Source organism: Capricornis sumatraensis, chromosome 4 (genome assembly GCF_032405125.1).
Source record: "Capricornis sumatraensis isolate serow.1 chromosome 4, serow.2, whole genome shotgun sequence".
NCBI lineage: Eukaryota > Metazoa > Chordata > Mammalia > Artiodactyla > Bovidae > Capricornis > Capricornis sumatraensis.
Genome location: NC_091072.1, coordinates 25,404,110 through 25,425,736, shown reverse-complemented (window position 1 = coordinate 25,425,736; position 21,627 = coordinate 25,404,110). Strand labels below are relative to the sequence as shown.

The 21,627-nt window shown below is 46.8% G+C and overlaps 1 protein-coding gene and 1 non-coding gene across 2 annotated transcripts in view; one reads left to right on the top strand and one right to left on the bottom strand.

Annotated features, from left to right (window-relative positions):
• Positions 1–21,627, top strand: part of MTMR7 (myotubularin related protein 7) — a 70,510-nt gene that overhangs the window by 31,062 nt on the left and 17,821 nt on the right. The window contains exons 7-8 of the mRNA XM_068971377.1: positions 8,379–8,513; positions 18,899–19,031. Coding sequence (XP_068827478.1) covers positions 8,379–8,513; positions 18,899–19,031 — 268 coding nt within the window. The remainder of the gene's footprint in view (positions 1–8,378; positions 8,514–18,898; positions 19,032–21,627) is intronic.
• Positions 11,271–11,343, bottom strand: TRNAE-UUC (transfer RNA glutamic acid (anticodon UUC)). Its single transcript has one exon. It is a non-coding gene; the product is annotated as a tRNA-Glu (tRNA).

Sequence of the window (21,627 nt, the reverse complement as noted above, 5' to 3'; positions counted from 1 at the left end):
TGTGGATGTTGCTGTGTGTGTGGTATGGCACAACACAACTTGTGTTAGAGCCTTATCTCCTGTGAACGTTGGCCTCCTGTGTTTATTTGACAGTAAAGGAACGGGAGGCAGAACACTGCTAGACTTAATCATCTGAGTGAACACGTCCTCTTCTAACCAGTCACCTTGAAAGGCTCTCTGTGGCCAAGCCGTTGCAATGCCTGGTTTAGAAAAGCCCTCAAAGTCATGGCAGACTCTCTCTCTTTTTTAAAATGGCATATATATATATATATATATATATATATATATATATATATATATATATTTATTTCTAGCATCTAGTGCCTTTTATGTGTAATATGTGTGAGCTGCTTACATCCTGTTGGTTAGAACTGCACAGGGCAGGTGAGAAAACCCAGTCTTACAGGTAACCATGTAAACAACCAAAATCTATGCTTCCATTTCTGTGAAGGACACAGAAGCTAATTTGGGAAGAAAAGAATGGTCTCAGCTCCCTGCTTTAGAAGTCATTTGACTTTAGCCAGGAGGAAAGTTTGGGTGGTGCAGTGAAGAACCTGCCTGCCAGTGCAGGAGATATAAGAGACCAGGTTTGGTTCCTGGGTGGGGAAGATCCCCTGGAGGAGGGCATGGCAACCCACTCCAGCATTCTTGCCTGGGGAATCCCATGGACAGAGGAGCCTGGGGGGTCTACAGTCCATGGGGTCGTAAAGAGTCAGACACGACTGAGCATGCATGCACACAGGCACTTGACTTTAATTCAAAACTGTTTGATGGGGACTTCCCAAGTGGCGCCAAAGGTAAAGAATCCACTTGCCAATGCAAGAGGCATGAGAGACATGGGTTCGATCCCTGGGTCGGGAAGATCCCCTGGAGTAGGAAGTGGCAACCAGCTCCCGTATTCTTGCCTGGGAAATACTGTGGACAGAGGAGCCTGACAGTTGCAGCAGATGTGTGTCAGTGTGTGTGCCATGCATGGACCTATTAGGCAGGATGGAGGACAGGGTCTATGTTTGTTCTTTTCTTTAAAAAAAAAGTCATTTGATTTTTGGCTATGCTGGGTCTTTGTTGCTGCCTGCAGGCTTTCTGTGGTTGTGGTGAGTGGAGGCTACTCTCTAGCCGTGCTGTGCAGGCTTCTCACTGTGCTGCTTGTCTTGTTGCAGAGCCCAGACTCCAGGTGCGTGGACTTTAGTAGTTGTGGTTTGTGGGCTTAGTTGCCCCAAGGCATGCGGGAACCAACCGCTAGACCACTAGGGAAGTCCTCTGTCTGCTCTTAAAAGGAGGCTTTGGAAAATACTCTGAGCAATGCCAGCTTGGCCAGAGTAAGTGTATGATGGCCTTCAGTGTTGCCCACTTTGAAGGGAAATATTCATTCAGCAGTGTACATTCTGTTAATTAAAATGATACAAATGGTGTTATTCTCACTGCTCTGAAATGGTCTGAAGAAGGCAAGTAACTTCATTAATGTCCTATATTGTGCTTTGCTAAGTCGCTCAGAAATGTCTGACTCTTTGCAACCCCGTGGACTGTAGCCCACCAGGTTCCTCTGTCCCTGGGAGTCTCCAGGGAAGAACACTGGAGTGAGTGCTGGGCCCTCTTCCAGAGGATCTTTCCAATCCAGGGATCGAACCCACATCTCTTAAGTTTCCTGCATTGGCAGGTGGGCTCTTTACCACTAGCACCACCTGGGAAGCCCAATGTTGTATGTTATTTGACTCCTAATATATTTCAGCCTACACACAGCTGGTGCTATGGTGAGAGGAAAAGGAAGATGTGAATCTTCTTTTTTTTTTAAATGATGGGATGCAAAGGGATGTGGAATTTCATGATACTGTATTGAATATTTGAATTCAGGCTGCCAGTAACGTGTACTCTTTTCTGAAGCATCCACTGGTAAACAAGTAAGAGAGGAGAGGAAGGGAGGATCTTTTACTGTTGTTTCAGAGGAGGGGGATGTGCTGGATATTGAAAACGCGAGCATGGCACTCATCCTGCTTCTTTTCCTTCTGTTCGGATTTTCTTGAGAAAAGGGGTTATTTTTTGGTCAGTGTGAGTATCATAAAGGGCAAATATGTCATGTCTGAGGATGGGAGAGAATTTTTAGCAGTTAGACCGCAGAGGCCGGCCTCTCTGCCTGATGACGTCAGACCCTCATCAGCCCGTTCCCGCTCTCGGGTGCTGTCCTCTGCTTGATCTCCAAGCCTGGAAATGAACTCACACAGCTATCAGTTATAGTTCAAGATAATTGATTTCCTGAACTTAAAAATGTAAAGCAGACAGTATCCTTTAAGTTTTAGCCCCTCTTACAAGGTGCCGAATAGAGATGTTTTCTAAGTGTGGCTAAAGGATCCAGTTGCCCCAGGGAGATACTTCGTGTGCAGATACCTACACGCCCACTCTCCCAGCCCGGGGATCTAACATCTATGCTGCAGGTGGAATACAGTCAAATTTGTGGGTTTATAACAATGTTCAGGGCTTCCCTGGTGGCTCAGACAGTAAAGAATCTGCCTGCAATACAGGAGACGCGGGTTTGATCCCTGTATCAGGAAGATCCCCTGGAGGAGGGAATGGCAGCCAACTCCAGCATTCTTGCCTGGAGCATCCCATGGACAGAGGAGCCTGGTGGACTAATGTCAGTGAGGTCACAGAGAGTTAGACATGACTGAGCAACTAAGCACAAGGTCAGTTAAGTAAAGCAGGTAATTAAAACCAACTGCAACCAAAGTCGGGCTAGAGAAACGTCCAGTCTTTATGGAATCTGAACTGAGAGGAAATATTTCTGTCCTTTGGGAAGGCCGAGTCCCTGATCTTCCACCCACTCTGAAGACAAACCCAATAAATACTCCACTAGCTTTTCACTGAGTGACTAACTCAAACTTTAATATCCAGGTTAATTATGTCATGCTTCCGAGGTAACCAGGGATTTTCATAGCGGGAAGCGTCCTCATTAGTGAAGGTGGATTTCTGTGGTTCTGTGGGAGACACGGGAAGTAACAGTGCAGTTTTTGATGATGTTGCTCAGCAAAAACAAAACCCACCCTCCAACCAGGTGGTCTGCAGTGAAAAGTAAAGTTCCTAAGTTTGCTGACCTGTGTTTCTTCCTTTCTGTGATTTTATTTTTTAAATAATTTATTTATTGACTTACTTTGGCTGTGCTGAGTCTTCACGGCTGCATGCAGGCTCTCTCGTTGCAGGGAGCAGGGGCTACTGTCTAGTTGGGGTGCGCGGGGCTTCTCACTGCCGTGGCCTCTCTTGTTGCAGAGCATGGGCTTTAGGAGCACAGGCTTCAGTAGTTGTGGCTCGAGGGCTCTAGAGCTTAGGCTCTGTAGCTGTGGAGCATGGGCTTAGTTGCCCCCAAGGCATGTGGAATCTTCCAGGACCAGGGATCGAACCCGTACTCCTGCATTGGCAGATGAATTCCTAACCACTGGGCCACCAGGGAGGTCCCTTTTTGTGATTTTAGGCATTTTAGACTTGAGCATGTATTCCTGCTCCAGTAGAACTTCACTTCAGTTGCTCAGTTGTGTCCAGCTCTTTGTGACCCCATGGACTGCAGCACGCCAGGCTTCCCTGTCCATCACCAACTCCCAGAGCTTGCTCACACTCATGTCCATCGAGTCGGTGATGCCGGTAGAACTGAGGCTTGTGAGTAAATATCACATTTTCAAGTTAAATACCATTCCTCACATAGCACCTTGTTACCAAGGACCACCGAAGATTTTGTTGGTGAGATGAGTTGGCTACTGTTGGGTAGTGGGAATCGGTGATTAGATTAAGAAAAGTTTGCCACGTACCTCATGTCAGAAACAGGAAGTCCTGGTGAAGGTCCTTGGATATAAACCCCCTTGCTGGTGGTATAAAATTCCTTCTGGATCAGCTTTTATCAGACATGGTGTTACAGTCACTTCCTGTTCACCCTTTGGTGAGGTCAGGATTCCTGTCTAGGATTACTGGGATGCCTAACACACGTGCCACCTGACACTGGACAGATGAGGTTGACAGCAGTTTATTAGCTGCATACACTCACTGCCCAGGGGAGGAGAGCACTGTCAGGAATAGAGTGAACCAGCAGGGATGGTGGAGGCAGGCTTTGTAATATCAAAAGGGTGAGGGGACCCCTGGTTCCCAGTGGAGAATGTGATTGGCTTGTTTGAGCAATTCCACAGGTTGGCAGGACAAAACCCACTCCTTGAAAATGAGAAGGAGCTGCACCTGGTCCCCTGGGAGAAGGGTTGCTTAGCTGGGGGACTTGTACCCACGGGAGCAGGGTATGGATGGGAACTTGCTGCTGGCCATTCAAGGCCATCCCGATTTACCAGGTGCTGTGGGCAGCATGTGCAATTACTTTCAGGCCTTGAACCACACTCCAGGAGTTACCTGGAGCCATCCAGAATCATTTAGGATATCAAACATTAAACAGCTTTGTAGATCACCGTTGGAGAGCTTATCTGTGTCACTTGTGTTTGGAAGCTGCTTATCCTTTGTTCTTATTTATTAAGTGCTCTTAATTATGTTTAAGAAAGCAGTTCTGCTTTTAAATTGTTAATAGCATGGCTCCCCAAATTCACAGGACAGATCTCTCAGAACCCAATTCTGGAAGATTTCCAAAGAGGCAGTTTTTTCATAAGAATAATACAGACCACCTTGCCCTCCTTTTATAAATAACGTTGATTGAAACTGACTGCATTAGGCATAGTTCTAGGTGCGTTATCTACCTTATCCACTCTGCAGTTTTGTTATTATTAGTATATCCATATTAAAGTTGGAAAAAACCAAGGTTCAGAGATGACATGTAAATCACCTAAGATTATAAAGGAAGTGAGAGCACTGTGCTTAGTCGCTCAGTCATGTCCAACTCTTTGCAATCCCATGGACTGTATAGCACGCCAGGCTCCTCCGTCCATGGGGATTCTCCAGGCAAGAATACTGGAGTGGGTGGCCACACCCGCCTCCAGTGGATCTTCCCAACCCAGGGTTCAAACCCAGGTCTCCCACATTGCCGACAGGTTCTTAACTATCTGAGCCACCAGGGAAGCCCAAGAATACTGGCGTGAGTAGCCTATCCCTTCTCGAGGGGATCTTCACGATCCAGCAATCAAATCAGGGTCTCCTGCGTTGCAGGCAGAATCTTTACCAGCTGAGTTAAAAGCCAGATGTTTTTGAATCCTGCATCTTAATTCTGTATCATGCTTCCTGACTTATTTACATACATGGACACTGTATTGTGTTGGTTCAGAATCCAGGATCAGGAAATAATTTTGCCTGGATTTAATTCCTGGCTTCCCCTTTCACTAGCTGTGTGACCTCGGGAGAATTACTTCACCTCTCTGTGCCTTGGCTGTCTCATCTGTCAAATGGAGCAAATATTAGATCTTAATGTATATGGTAGTCGGGAAGATTAAGAATACACAGAGTTCTTATAATAGTGGCCAGCATATAGGAAGCATTCAAAAAACATTGGCTGTTTTAATCAGTACCTCTATTAATGGTCTGCGCGCATGACAGTTTACAATTGCATTCTGACTCTGCTCTCACGTGGCTGACATCAGTAAGACAGGCCACCAGGTAATGGTGAGATTCAGTCAACAGTCTGACTCTCTGGGGTGTGTGTAGGGTGGACACGAGCACCTTGAGGTTACTGACCACCCTGTACCAAATGTATAGCAGTGTACCAGTAATCACTGAGTCGGTGATGAAGTCTGTTTGGAGCCCATCTGTACATTACTAGGAAAATGTAACTACAATATATTAAAATGTAGTCTGATATATCTTGTTTAATTTATCAACTTATTCATCTCATAGTAGAACTCTGTTCTGACTTAACCCTTCACTGAAAGCAGTTTTCTCGGCCTGGAGGTAATTAGTAATGGTGGTTGTCACTGACTGGCTTCATTTCAGAGCGGGAGACCAACTAGTTGAGTGAGTTTCAGTGTGCTACCTGCTTGCTTGGACAAACTCTCATTTTAAAATGTTCTCTTCCCCATCGAGTTCTTCTGATAGATCTGAGAAGCTGCCTGATGGTAGCGGTCCTTAATTAGTATTTCTTTAGCCCAGATTAAGCAGCTCAGAACTGTTCTCTGCTCGGTCAAAGGGGGTGGCTGACCCGACCCCTCTAAACATCAGAAGACACAGGAGCCTGTGTGCAGCTCCATGAAAGCCATCTGTGGCGATTTGCTTTCTGCACAGGATGCAGCTTGCCTGTGGTCCCCGAGGCCGGCCCCCACCCCCCCACCACTGACAGTCTCTGCCATCAAGCGCCTAGCCCCTGGCTCTCCTCTTGCTGGCTGGGCGCCCATCTGTGGTCAGACGCCCCGGGCCCTTCCTCCTCCACCCTGTGGTTGGACATCTGTTGGCAGCAACTCAAAAATTCAACAGCCCTTTGCCTTGCTTCCCACTCTGCAGGCACCCCACTTCTGAATTCTGGCTGCAGGCCCAGGGCTCCTGGAGCCCCTCAGTAATTGCCGCTCTGTTACAGAATGTGCTGGAATCCTCAGATGGGTGCTGTTAGCAATTGTTAGAAATGTCTGCAACTCTCCATCCTGCCAGCAGGTCCTCCATCAGCTGGAGGATCGTGTGTGTGTGTGTGTGTGTGTGTGTGTGTGTGTGTGTGTGTGTGTGTGCGCACGCACATGCTGAGTTGACTCAGTTATATCGGACCCTTTGCAACCCCATGAACTGTAGCACATCCCTGTCCATGGGATTCTCCAGGCCAGAATACAGGAGTGGGTTGCCATGCCCTTTTCCAGGGGATCTTCCCAACCCAGGGATCGAACCCATGTCTCTTATGTCTCCTGAATTGGCAGGCGGGTTCTTTACCACTAGCGCCACCTGAGGATCATGCAGTTAGTAAGAAATATCCTGCCTTCTCCAGTGAGGAGCCTCAGAGCTCACCTTTCTCTGGAGAAACCCAAGCCTGGCTGAGTAGCCCTGGGATGAGCCTGACGGACAGTTAAGCTGCATTTGGACTCAGAGCTGGGGTGCCTTCCAGGATGGAGTCCAGTATGTGGGTGCCGGAACGGGCTGTGCCGTGGCTCTTTCCAGGGGAGGTTCCCCCCCCTAAGCTCTGCCCCCTTCCCTGAGGCAGGGGGCGCCTCCACCTTCGTACACGTGGGTACCCAGGTTCAGTGCAGATTCTTTGAAAGAGTCATTCCTAGATTGTATTTGGCAATTTGACTTCAATCTAAGTGTTAAAATAAAATCTAAATTCACAGGAAGTACTTTGCCACAAAAGTATAAGTTTCATAGCTGTGAGGTTGTGGCCATACTCACCCATTAGTAACTCAGAGGGATGTTTATGCTATTGTGTACATTGTCCCACAGTTCAGGGCGAAAAGTGAAAGTCGCTCAGCCGTGTCCAGCTCTTTGTGACCCCATGGACTATACAGTCCATGGAATTCTCCAGACCAGAATACTGGAGTGGGTAGCCTCTCCCTTCTCCCCTGCCCAGGGATCGAACCCAGGTCTCCCACATTGGAGGCAGATTCTTTGCTAGCTGAGCTACCAGGGAAGCCCTGAGCCACAGTTCAGCGTACTTTGTTGGAATCACAGAATAGGGAGATCGCAGAACAGCACACAGGTTGGTTCCCAAGGGAGCCCTTGCTTCTAACCCACCTGCGTCAGCCGGGGTCTGAGCCTCCTGTCCTTAGACACTGGTAGCAGGGTGGGGTCTGTCACCATGAACACTCCCCCATTTAGGATGAGAATCAGTTTGAGGGTTTTGTGATGTTTCTAAGTGAGCTAGTAAATGATGGAAACACTAAACAAGTAACTTTTATAAATTTTAGGAGAAGAGTTACTTTATATTTCTACTTTCGCAGGAAGATGGAGTGGTGTCAAGCAGAGTAGACTATTTATTTAGATGGTTTTACAATTTCATCATTTGGATCCTACCTAAACAACCTTGCATTCGTGTATGCTCAATCATGTCCAATTCTCTGTGACCTCATGGACTGTAGCCCACCAGGGTCCTCTGTCTGTGGAATTTTCCAGGCAAGAATACTGGAGTGGGTTGCCATTTCTTTCTCCAGGGAATCTTCCTGACCCAGGGATGGAACCCAGGTCTCTTATGTCTCCTGCACTGACAGGCAGGTTGTTTGTTTTTTTTTTAACCACTAGCACCGCTTGGGAAGCCCGTGCTTATGTATCCTAGTTGTTACTCAGAGAAGCTTTCTGCACTGCTTGCCCATGTAATGGTTTTTTGAGTTAGACGCCAACTTCGATTTCCTGAAAGCATTGATACTTTCACAAGCCAGGGGCGTAAGTAGACTGGGGAGTGGGGGTGAGTGGCCTTTGTTGTGGTGACTGTCCTGAGGGTCTCGGGGTGGGGGGTGCAGTCGACCCACTGCCTGATGCGGCGGTGCTGCCGCGGCCTCTCCCCACAGGCCTCCATCTGCCGGAGCAGCCAGCCCCTGTCTGGCTTCAGCGCCCGCTGCCTGGAGGATGAGCAGATGCTACAGGCCATCAGGAAGGCCAACCCGGGAAGCGACTTCCTTTACGTCGTGGACACTCGGCCCAAGGTGAGTGTCGCCACGCTGATGCATGTCTTTGCAGTCTTTGCAGGGAGATGAGGCCTCGCCCACTTAGGGAGCACCATCTGCAGAGGGGCCGTTTCCCTTTGCACAGCGGCTGCCTGCCCGCCTGCTTCCTGGGGCCCTGAGCTCTGGGAGGGCCTGACGACGGCAGGGACTTTGGATCTTTCCTGGCTCCGAGCCTCACGCTTGGTACATAGTGCACACGACAAAAGTGTGGTGTGATACTGGAGGTCGCTCTCCTAAACATGCCAGATTATTCTTTGGTTAGTTCACAAAAGGACCTTTTCTTCTCTAACAGTATGAAATTCACTGTGGAATCCCCACAGTTCAGTGTTTGTGGGAGGTTCACCTCTTCTCTTGCAAATTCAGCTTGTAGTTAATTCCACTATGTCTATGACATGGAAAGATTTCCAAAATAGAATGTTAAGTTAAAAAAAAAAAAAAGAAGTTACAAATTAATATGTATATTACTGTGTCTGTGAAAAACAGGGAACTATAGGTAGGTAAAAATGTCAGTTAAAACAGGAAAAGATCTGGAAGGATAACCACTCACCTAGTAGAATTCCAAAGAGAAGAGGGGCATGGAAGATACAGGGTAAAATGAGATGACAGAGCAATATGGCCATTAATTCAACACATTTGGCATTGGAATTTCTTGCCAGTTATGAATAAAATATACCTGGATCTATAAGTGATGAGAGAGAAGGGTACATGTTCTTTCTCCATGTGGGTGCAGAACAGTGTCTAAGATGTACTGTGAAACAGCAAGAGTGAGCTGCAGAAATCTATGACATGATCTCATGTATGTAATAATAATTATAAAAACTATACATTATTCTATGCACTGAAAAAAGTTTAAAGGTATATATATTAAACTGTTAACAGTGGTTTTTTGGTGTTTTTTTTTCCCCCCCCTTGTGGGGTGAGAGGAGGATTTTAACAAACTTTTCTTTTATAAATTATAGTGTGAAAAAAATTTTAATCATAAAAAGGTTGAAAGAACATAATGTCTTCAAAATGTTGGAGTGGGTAATTGCAGACATGGGTCTGTACTCACGTCTGATAAGAGAAATCATGGAAACTGGATCCTGCCCATTGTGTGGCTGACCCAGACCCTGGCAATTTTGCTGCTGCTGTGAGCCCCATGTCACCAAATATTGTGATGCACGGTCTCGTTAGAAGGCAGACTCATAGTTAGACTTCTTCCATCACTTCCATCACCAGAACAGTCCTGGATGGTCTAACAGGCGGGCGGCTGTGGAGTGACTGTGGGGGGCAGGGTGGGGCGGTGAGGAAGAGGTCCTCTTAGACACCAGTAGAGCAGACCAACCACGCAGATCAAGGACACACCGGATTCCAGCGGATCACATTCTAGTAGATGACAGGTAAAGGATTCCATTCGTTTTAGAAAAGTCCTCAGAGTACAGCAGGGAGGAGGCTTTGGACTGGGGGAGAAATAGCTTCTCTGCTTGAGGATTTTTACTTGAAAGGGGCTGGAAAATCTCTTTCACAGCAGCTCTCTTTCAATGTGTGTGTTTCTCTCTGCTTCGTCATCCTTCTCACCTTGACTTTCCCGTCTTCATTCTGCCTCTTGCGTCAGGTTAGTGGAGCTGCTCTGATTTTCTGAAGTCAGAGACGACTGCACAAATGCCTGTCTTAGAGACACAGGCTAATGACAAAATAAGAAAAGGACGGGGACTTCCCGGGCAGTCACTGGTTAGGACTCTGTGCTTCCATTGCAAGGGGCATGGGTGTGATCCCTGGTTGAGAAGATCCGCTGGAGAAGGGGATGGCTACCTTCTCTAGTATTCTTGCCGGGAGAATTCCATGGACTGAGGAGCCTGGTGTGCTGCAGTCCGTGGGGTTGGCAAAGAGTCAGACATGACTGAGCAACTTTCACTCTGAGGAACTAAAATCTCGCATACCACTTGGCCAAATAATAGCAATAATATTAAAGGGATGGAAAGACAGGGGCTTTAAAATGAATTAGGTTGCCCTTCTCCAATCCCCTTTTCGAAGATTTAAATAGAGGCAAACAGATTTGGCTGCTGATTTAAGGGCCAGTGATCCAAGTGTGTACTATGTTATGTAAACCTTCTGGGCAATGTGGCAGCTGTTGAGCCAGGCATAGTCCAGATTTAAAAGAAATTAATCCAAAGGATTTGATTTGAAGGGTATATTTAGCACTCAGTGTGTTTGCTCTCGGTGATAAGAAGTTGGAGGCTGTTCCATTAAAGAAAATTGGTGTCTCATACAAGTCGTGCTGTCTTCCTATTTGCCCAGGCACACACACACCTTCACGGGAGTTTTAAACTGTTTGCTTAGAGTGTTCGTTCTTTTAAAGATCATGTCTGTTGATTTTTATTTCTCAGTAGCCAGGAGACCGGGTCCATGTTTGCTGTGGGCGGTGGGCATGGCAAATGGGCCCTCGCCAGGTTCGCTTGCAGGTTGAAATGAAATAGAGAAAGGTCAAAAGTCGTTCTTGGCCTTGGAGCAGGGCTCACCTCAGATGCTGCCTGAATTGCTCATTGGTATTAGAATCTAGGGAGGCAAAGGCCATGAGGACTTTAGCTCAACTTAATACCTAAAGAAAAAACCATCCCCTCAAGGTCATGTGTTACTGTGAGAATTTAGTGCATTAAGAGGACAGGAGGTCGTGTTGATCCCATAGTTGTTGAATTTTATTTTATTTATTGTTATTTTTTGTCTTTTGGCCACACCGCACAGCATGTGGGATTTGAATTCCCTGACCAGGGATTGAACCTGAGTCCCCTGCATTGAAAGTGCAGAGTCTTAACCACTGGACCACCAGGGAAGTCCCAGTAGTTGCTGAAGTATAAAATGAGATCAAACTCCTTTTATCTCAGCCTTGCTCATGACTTGACTTTGTTCTAGGATTTTGCCGAGCTTGTGAAAATGCCAGGCACTTTTCCATTTGAGTCTTACAATACTCCTTCAAATGAGGAGCGTTTTTTTCTTTTTATGGATAAGGTCTCAGATCCAGAGAGGTTCAGGCATTTGCCCAAGGTCACACTAGGCTTATCTTGATCTCCAGGGGAACCTCAGGTCAGGCTCTGGGGGGTGGGGGGAGTCGTCCTCTCTGTACAGGGTTGCAGTGAGGCGGGGAACTCAGAGCTGCAGACCCAGCCGCTGGCTCATATGTGCTCAGCCAGGGCCCGACGTGGGCACCTGGGAGGGCAGTGGAGCAAAGAGGCAGGGCAGGCCAGGCACCTGCTCGGCTAACACCCGGCCCCCTGTGTTGGCTGCTTCTCCAAGGGCAGTGCTGTGGCTTGGTGGCCTGTGATGTCACCGTGTGAGCGCTTCCTTAGCTGTGTAACAGGAGGTCACGCGGGAAGTTGTGTCTCTCTGGAATCAGTAATGAGGTGGCTTCCACCCTGTGAGGGGTGTATCTGGGGCCATCTGTGGGGAAGAGCGGGGTGCATGACAGAGGGGCTGCGAGGAGGTCGTGGAGGGTGAGTCACTGAGCAGGGCAGCGGGGGCAGCTACGGTGTTTGGGGCAGTGGGGCGTCTCCTTGCCTCTCTTCAGCAGGACCAGGATGGAGGGCAGGCCGCGGGTCCACTGGATGCTGAGAAGGGAAGTTGTACACGAGCCAGCTGGCTGGGGTCCAGTCTCCCCGCCCTTGGAGGTTCCTGGCTACGAGCACTGCGGGGTACATGTTGGGGAGCAAAGCTGGGGCCCTGGAATAGGCTCAAGCCAAGGTGGGTCTCCACGTGAGCGAGCTCTGTACATTCCACCCCTGCCAAGAGCAAGCAGACCCGCCCTGGGATTTGGACACTTATGTAGGAGTTCAGGTCAGGTGTTAACCAGAAGAGCAGTGATTACTAGCAGAGATAAAACAGCAGTCTTTTCCGGCTTTACGAAGAGATATTTACTTTTTTTTTTCCTAACCCTCCCTATCACCCCGCTCCCTGGTAGCTCAGATGGTAAAGGATCCACCCGCAATGCAGGAGATGCAGATTCAGTCTCTGGGTCGGGAAGATCCCCGGGAGGAGTGCGTGGCAGCCCACTCCAGTATCTTGCCTGGAGAATCCCTGGACAGAGGAGCCTGGCGGGCTACAGTCTGTGGGGCTGCAGAGTCTGACATGACTGAGCGACTAACACTTTGACTTTCTACCTCCCCCATCTCCGGTATAAAGACAGAGCCTAGAAGAAACAGGAAAAGGAGAAAGAACCCCTTACCAGTCCAAATCGCCTGTAAGGAAGGAAAGAGATAATTTTGCTCGTATATGGGGTTGGGATTGTAAATTGAGCTGAATGCTGATTGTAAAGCTATTAATTCTTCCCTGGGGGATAGGGAAGAAGGATTTTAATTAGGAGAGTTGTAGACCATAGTTGCAAGAAATAAAATCATCTCTTCTTTTCTGGTTGTATCAACAAGTTCAGATTCTTCATGGCACCGGACATGGATGAAGATAGATGGACCATTAATTGATGCTGCAGGCTAGAGCCTGGTCCAGGCTTCCTGCCAGGGGCACCCTCAGTGCTCATTTTCCATCCATCAGATCAGGTCCTGTCATTCAGGCACAGCATGTGCTCAGCTGTAACATTAGACTTCAAGCCCGAGATGGTGACCACCAGGCTGACCTTTAACTTGATAGGAAGATCGTCATCGTTGACTGAGTTTCCATGGTTTTGATGTGTTTGATTGGTGCTTTAAGATTGGAGGGAAGGAATCTGATTCTGTTTTTTTTTTTTTTTTTTTAACATGCTTGGGCTGTTCACCTCTCAGCCTCACTCAGTCATTTCTTTGTTCGGTCAGCCTGTCAGTAAATCTTCACAGAGTGCCTGCTCTGTGCCAGCCCGGGGCGCAGGGTTCTAGGCCATAAATAGGCATAGGCCATAAATGAGACGAGCCGGCTCCCTTGTGGAGCTCACGTCCTCTGCCCACTCCAGTGGATCTTCTCTGACATGGATACTAAATCTCCATAATTTTTCAATTAAGCCTGTTCAGAGGCTTTCAGTAGCCCTCTGCTCACATGAATGAAGTCAGAATTTCTTCATCTATTAGCTGGTGTGTGTGTGTTAGCCGCTCAGTCATATCCAACTCTTTGCAAACCCAAGGATTGCAGCCCACCAGGCTCCTCTGTCCATGGAATTCTCCAGGCAAGAATACTGAATGAGTTGCCCTTCCCTCCTCCAGGGGATCTTCCCCACCCAGGGATTGAATCTGGGTCTCCTGCATTGCAGGCAGATTCTTTACCATCTGAGCCATGAGGGAAGCCCAGCTTGTGTGTCAAGAACCCTAAAACTTCCCAGCTTCCTCTCTCTCTGCCACCGCCAGACTGGAAGCTTCCTCTGTGCTCGCAGTGGCTGGCTCACTGCTACTCACCTGCTCCCCTCTCTTCTCTTCCTCGGCGCTTCATGTTGGATGCCCTCCCCATGACTTTCCATCTTTCCTCATCATTGAAGACCATCTCGAGTCTTCCTTCTATCATGAAACATTACGCCTGATGCCCTAGGCCATGTGTGGCTGCTCCAGATTTTAATGCCTGCTACCCCCTCTGCCACGCTCTCAGCTCCATCTGGAGTCCTCCTGGGCACCAGCGGCCATCATTTGGTGCTGTGTGCTTGCACGTCTATGCTTGGTATAAGCTGCTGGTGGCTGGAAACACTTCTTACTGACATTTTTATTCCGTGCAGTGTCTGGCACACAGTAGGTGTTCAATAAGTGTTTGTTGAGACGTGAAGGTTTTTTTTTTTGTTTCATGTATGAGCTTTTTTGCACCCAAAGATGCTGAGATGATCAAATAGCACAGTAACCCTGGGTTAGAAAACAGGACTTTTTCCAGTCCCGTTTGTCAGTTGTCTGTTGTGTTCCTTCAGTGGAGATTGAAACTAGAATGCAGTCACTCCATGGTTTTAGCTGAGAAGTTTTTTTTCTGAATAGACTTTGTATTTTGAGATAATTAGAGAATCACACGCAGTTGTAGGAAATAATAGAGATGCTTGTACATTTTGCTCAGTTTCCCCCAATGGTAACATCTTGCAAAACTGTGGTACAGTATTGCAATCAGGATATTGACAATGATGCAATCCACCAATCTTGTTCAGATTTCCTCAGTTTTATGTGTAGGTGTGTGTGTGTGTTTAGCTCTATAAAATATCAAATATGTTTGTTTGTATATTCAGTAGCACAGTCAAGTACAGAAGAGTTCACTTCAGCTGCTCAGTCTTGTCCAACTCTTTGCGACCCCGTGAACTGCAGCCCGCCAGGCTTCCCTGTCCATCACCAATTCCCAGAGCTTGCTCAAACTCATGTCCAAAGAGTTGGTGATGCCATCCAACTGTTTCATCCTCTGTTGTCCCCTTCTCCTCCTGCCTTCAATCTTTCCCAGGATCAGGGTCTTTTCACATGAGTCAGTTATTCCCATCAGGTGGCCAAAGTAATGGAGCTTCAGCTTCAGCATCAGTCCTTCCAATGAATATTCAGGACTGATTTCTTTTAGGATTTACTGGCTTGATCTCCTTGCAGTCCAAGGGACTCTCAAGAGTCTTCCAACACCACAGTTCAGAATCATCAGTTCTTTGGCACTCAGCTTTCTTTATGTTCCAATTCCCACACTCATGCATGACTACTGGAAAAACCATAGCTTTGACTAGATGGACCTTTGTCAGCAAAGTAATGTCTCTGCTTTTTAATATGCTGTCTAGGTTGACCTTAGTTTTTCTTCCACAGAACAATTACATCATAAATAACCACGCATCGGTTCTCCACGTCTATAAATTTTTTTCAATGACATTATATAATTAGAAACATAGAGGATGTGACATTTTGAGGGTTTTTCCCACGATTTGAAAAGTTTTAGGAGCTGAAATGAATAGCTTTTTCTTGGTGGTGAAATGGAATTCTCACCCTAAAGGACAGGGCACCAAATTAGACTTTTTTTTTTTTTTGGTAATATAAGAGATACTCTCTCTGAATGAATATATATATAGGTCCAAGATAGCGTCTGACTTTTTATTAATTATAAAGCTGTGTTTCCTGCTTTGAGGGCTCAGCTTGTGCCCCATTATCATGAGAGGTTCTGTAAAATGTGTGCAAACCTTGAGAAAAGTACTCTTTGGATGATAGAGTAAATATCGCCACCTTCTGGTCATTGTGAGAAGTACCACTGACTTTCAGGAGGCCATGTTGTGTCCTTCCTTTGCTTTTGAAAGACCATCGATAAATTCTCCCAGGTCATAGGCAATCAGCTATTAAAAATGTGAACATAGGATCCTTATTATAGGTTCAAAATAATAGTATTTTGTTTTTTATTCACTGCACTGTTTAAAAAGTTATCTCTGTGGTATGCGGTGAGCAGACTTAAGTTGAATTATTCAAGGTGTAGAAATACATATAAGTTCATATAGCATAATAGGACATGCTGTTATATTTGCTGTATGATACTGCCTAGTATCCTATTAACTGCTTTATTTATGAAGCTTGTGGTAAAGAATAAGCCAGCAACTTTGGAAAATAATTATACAAAGCAGTGATATTTTTATAATTGTTGTTCAGTCACCCAGTCACGTCTGACTCTTTGGGATCCCATGGACTGTCAGACTTCCCTGTCCTTCACCGTCTCCTGGAGCTTGTTCAAACTCATGTCCACTGATTTGGTGATGCCATCCAACCGTCTCGACCTCTGTCATCCCCTTCTCCTCCTGTCTTAAACTTTTCCCAGCATCAGAGTCTTTTCTAATGAGTCGGCTCTTCACATCAGGTGGCCAAAGTACTGGAGCTTCAGCATCAGTCCTTCCAATGACTATTCAGACCGACTGCTTTCAGGACTGACTGGTTTGATCTCCTTGCAGTCCATGTATAATAGCACAATTTCAAAATCAAAACGTCTTTAGGTAATTTTAGAAAAGTTTTCCCCTTAAGATATTTTAAAATATCTTAATATGTTGATGTACGACAGAAACCCACAAAATTCTATAAAGCAATTATCCTTCAATTAAAAAAATAACTTAAAAAACATTTAAGGCATGAATATAACTTGTCTTTAAAATCATATTACTTTCATATGTTTTTTCTTAATTAAGACTAAACCCTTTATTCTCATAGCATGCCTGGGGGAAAAGGGATGCTCTTTTTGTAAACTGGAGACAATGTGGCCAGGGAAGTTGTGCCCCAGCCGATGTCACGTGAGCCGACTCACAGGGCAGCAAAGTGAGGAGTCTGCCAGCCTGAGCCCCTGGTGGCAGGGACTTGCCTCTGCCGTTTTATTTTTCACTTCTCATACATTTTGCTTCTGTTATTTAATTTATGAACTTAGTATGTCTGGTTCGTAACAAAGACCAGAGGAGCGTACAGAGTGGTGTTGATGGGCACCCCAGCCATGTGACACCTCTGCCTTTCTGCTGTGACAGCTGCTAAATCAGTGTAGCCTTCTGTTCATCTGTATCCTGCTTGATTCAACATGCATAAACATAACCGCACGTCTGTAGCTTGGTTCCTTTTACAAAAAATAGGATACTTCGGAGAAGGCAATGGCACCCCACTCCAGTCCTCTTGCCTGGAAAATCCTATGGACGGAGAAGCCTGGTAAGCTGCAGTCCATGGGGTCGCTAAGAGTCGGACACGACTGAGCGCCTTCCCTTTCACTTTTCACTTTCATGCACTAGTGAAGGAAATGGCAACCCACTCCAGTGTTCTTGCCTGGAGAATCCCAGGGGCGGGGGAGCCTGGTGGGCTGCCGTCTATGGGGTCACACAGAGTCGGACACGACTGAAGTGACTTAGCAGTAGCAGCAGTAGCAGTATGAATGTTATTCTGGAGCTTGCTTTTCTCACTTCACATGTCATGCCACACTCCCAGTCTTCCCTCCTTTACCTCCCCTCTTTTCTCTCTCCCCCCACCCCCGCCAATATCTGTACATCTCTATGTGTGTCTGCTCACTCAGTCTGTCTGACTCCTTGCAACCCCATGGACTGTAGCCCGCCAGGTTCCTCTGTCCATGGGATTCTGCAGCCAAGAATCCTGGAGCGGGTTATCATTTCCTCCTCCAGGGGATCTTCAAACCCAGGGATTGAACCTGACTGAGTCTCTCGTGTCTCCTGCATCGGTAGTCGGCTTCTTTGCTGCTAGTGCCACCTGGGATGCCCATATGTCTCCATTTCTGTCTCTGTCATTATCTCTGTATCCCTTGATCCTATTAGTAGTCCAGGGTATGAATATACCATAATTTGTCTAGTCATCGCCCTATGGAGATATTCATAGGCTTTCAGCTTTTTTAATATCAATTATTTTTTTTAAAAGGTTGCAAACACTTTTGGACATCTATCTTTGTGTGCTGGTATTTTAAACAGTGTCAGATTCTCACAAATAAGAGATCTGGGTCAAAGATTATCTATGTTTTTAACTTAACTTGGCTTTATAAACTTTGATTTTTGTAAAGTATTAATATCCTCCCAATACTGCATTGTGGCCTAAAAACTGATACTTTTCTGGTGGCAAGTTCTCTGCCTGGGCTTTAGCCCTCTTGCCCTTTGTGGGCAGAGGGAGAGAACGGTCACCAAATATAGATGCCTAGGATATGATGGCCCTCTTAGTTGACTGTTGAGAATGGAGTGTTAGCAATAATACATTCATCCTAGAAATCTGTGTATTTCTCAGCTAAGGCAGGACTTGTCCCCTTCTTGACCTTAGTTACACAGGAGTACAGCAGAAGTTTACATCATGAATTTCTTCAAAGTCCATTACCGTTGAACCCCGTTTGCACTAAGAGCTGCCACTTCTTATGTATGAAGTTGTGGTAATGAATGTGATTTTTTTTTTTTTTTTTTGAATGTGATTTTAAAAAGCCCCCTCTGGAGACTGAAATACGGTGGCTAGAGGAAGTGTCTCTGGAGACGTAGCACCCACTGGTCCTCTCTCCCCCTCAAGGTTGAATTGGGTATCTGCGAGATTCCCCTAGGGAGATTAGAATGACGTCACCCTTCCTCTAAACTGATGTGTTTTTTGGCATTCTAATACTAGAAGATCTAATCATTTCACTTAAGAGCTCTATGTTGCCAACGAATCTGCCAGTACTCTTCTGCCAGCCAAGGCTGTCACATTTGGTGTTAAATCGGGACAGCTTGGCTCTACGGAATCCCACCCTGGGACCCGCAGAAGGCGTCTCCAGATAGTCTTATCTCTAGGATGCTTCCCAGCTCTGAAAGTGTTCCCGTGTCGACAAACGGACATTGTTGAATGTAGGCTCAGCCCAGGTGTCCGTAGACACCCAGGCCAGCACAGTGGTCCTGGGATCGAACGCTTGTTTCTGCATGCCATGTTGAATGTTCTTATGGATAGCCATGACGTGTTGTGATTGTTCCATGAATATCCTTGGTGACTGTTCTGTTTTGCTGCCCACTGCAGCTTAATGCGATGGCAAATCGTGCTGCAGGGAAAGGCTATGAGAATGAAGACAATTATTCCAATATCAAGTTTCAGTTTATCGGGATAGAGAACATCCATGTCATGAGGAACAGTCTGCAGAAAATGCTGGAAGGTAAACCATTTCCTTATGCACAGCACTGAAAAAAAATGCAGTTAAATGTTTTGATGCCAAAGAGAAAGAGAGTCTCTTGATGTGAAAATTGTGCTTTACTATGACGTTGTTTGCCGGGGTGGGATCAGTTGGGAAGAATTTAAAAATTCAGGGACTCTTTACACATTTAACAGCCATTCTCTTATTTTTGGTGTCATGGTGGAGTGGTTCTGTCACGTGGTCATTAGCTGTCAGCCTCTCTCCCGTGGTACACCGAAGAGAAGAGTGCACAGGGATATATTTTCTGTCTCCCTCGTACTAGTGTGGCCCACATGCAAGACCATTTGGAGATAAAGCAGTCCTGCCTTGAGAGCAATTATCAACTGTTTGTGTATGGACATGAGTTTCATAAACTGAATCCCAGTGCTTGAGCAGCCATTGGAAGGACGTTGAGGGTAGTGGTCCTCCTTTCCATCAGCAGCAGCTGCTGTCACAGAACCCCTCCACCTGTCCCCGCCCCCAGCAACGAGCACCAAGAGACATGTGCACACAGGCTTCCAGGCTCAGGGGGAGAGGAAGTCACAGAGCTGGGCTGTGTGACACAGAGCAGTTATTCGTGTGGCCACACCAGCCATAAACGAATTGCCAGAAATCATGTATTTCAAGCAAAACCGTCTTCATTGACTGGTTATGCCCTTGTGAGCATCAAGGCCCAAAGAGGAGTCTGTTGGCATGTCCACCACTTCTAGCTCTCGTGGGAACTGAAGAGAAAGAGGAGGGTGCAGAACCCAGAGCCTTGGGCCTGGGGACCAGTGTGCGTGCGTGCTTAGTCCCTTTGTTCGTGTCCAGCTCTTTGCGATCCCGTGGACTCTAGCCTGCCAGGCTGCTCTGTCCATGGGATTCTCCAGGCAAGAGTCCCGGAGTAGATCGCCATGCCCTCCTCCAGGGGGTCTTCCCCACCCGGGGACCAGGCCCACGTCTCCTGTGCCTCCTGTACCGCAGGCGGGTTCCGCACCACTGAGCCACCTGAGAAGCCCGCCTGGGGACCAGGAGAAGCTGTAAATGCTGTGCTGCTCCCATGTCTAGGGGGTGATGCCCTGGGGAGGTGGCCTGCCTGTGAGGGGAAGGGGTGCGCAGTCCTCTCTGAAGGGAAATATGGAGCCTGGAGTGAAAAGGGACAAAGGAAATGCTGAATTACCTTTTTCTCAGAATACCCATCTGCTCTCAGTTCTCTGCTTAATTTCCCTGCGTAGTGAGAGCAGGATGTAGTGAGAACCTAGAGGTGGGGCTGGAGGAACTTGAGTGGCATGGACAAGCCTGATTTCCATTGTCCTTCCTGGGATCCTGGGGTCATCTCGGTCATTATGGAACTTAAATGCATCATGTACGTTCTTTGAGGCTCTGTTACCTGCTGTAAAATGAAACTATTGAACTAATAATTTCTGTGGACCCATCTAGCCCTGATGGTTCTGTGAGTCCACAGTTTGATGCCCCTGGTTGCAAATAGTTTAAAATGGAACTTTTGAATGGTTAGGGGAAAACCCTCTTTTTGCATCGGTAAAAAAAACAGGGCTTCCCTGGTGGCTCAGCTGATAAAGAATCTGCCTGCAATTCAGGGGACCTGGGTTCGATCCCTGGGTTGGGAAGATCCCCTGGAGAAGGGAATAGCTACCCACTCCAGTATTCTAGCCTGGAGAATCCCATTGACTGTATAGTCCATGGAGTCACAAATAGTCGGACACGACTGAGCAACTTTCACTTTGCATCTGTAGAATAATCACGGCTGCAGAACTATCTCCATCTCTCCTCCACATGAACTTTGTTGTGTCTCAGGTGACAGGAGGGCTTCCCTGGTGGTTTACATGGTAAAGAACTGCCTGCAGTGCAGGAGATGTGGGTTTGATCCCTGGATCAGAGAGATCCCCTGGAGGAGGGCATGGCAACCCACTCCAGTCTTCTTGCCTGGAGAATCCCATGGACGGAGGAGCCTGGTGGGCTACAGTCCAGTCACAAAGAGTCAACATGACTTAGTGACTAAACAACAGCAGGAGGTGACTGGAGCATGCTCTGGGCTTCGAGATTCATCAACTTCTAGAGATTATTGTGGATGGTGTGCCTGTCCCTGCTATATGCTGTGCTTTTTTAGAAGTTGGCAAACTGGACCAGCTCGGCACTGTTATTGATAGAGTAGTCTGATTTTAGTATGAAGAGTGTTCATGATCAGAATCTTTAAAAATGTATCCTTTTTAGTAATTTCATAAGCTGACTTTTGAGAATATATGTTTTCTGCTATATATTCTCAAAAGAAAAAATATATCTTCTTCAGGGCTTCCCAGGTGGTGCTAGTGGTAAAGAACCCGCCTGCCAATGCAGGAGACATGAAGAGTTGTGGGGTTGCAGAGTCAGACAGAACTGAAATGACTTAGCACGCACGCATTTTCTTATATGCATAAGGTGACTCCCGAGAGTGCTTGTCACATGGCAGTCTGGCTTTTGTTTTAAAAGGAGCATTTACTTGGTTTCTTGAGGAACCTTGTCTCCTGCCCTCAGACCTGTGGTCTGACTTGCTGTTTCTCGAGGCCCAGCAAACTGATGGAGTTCCAGAGGGAGGGCGGCC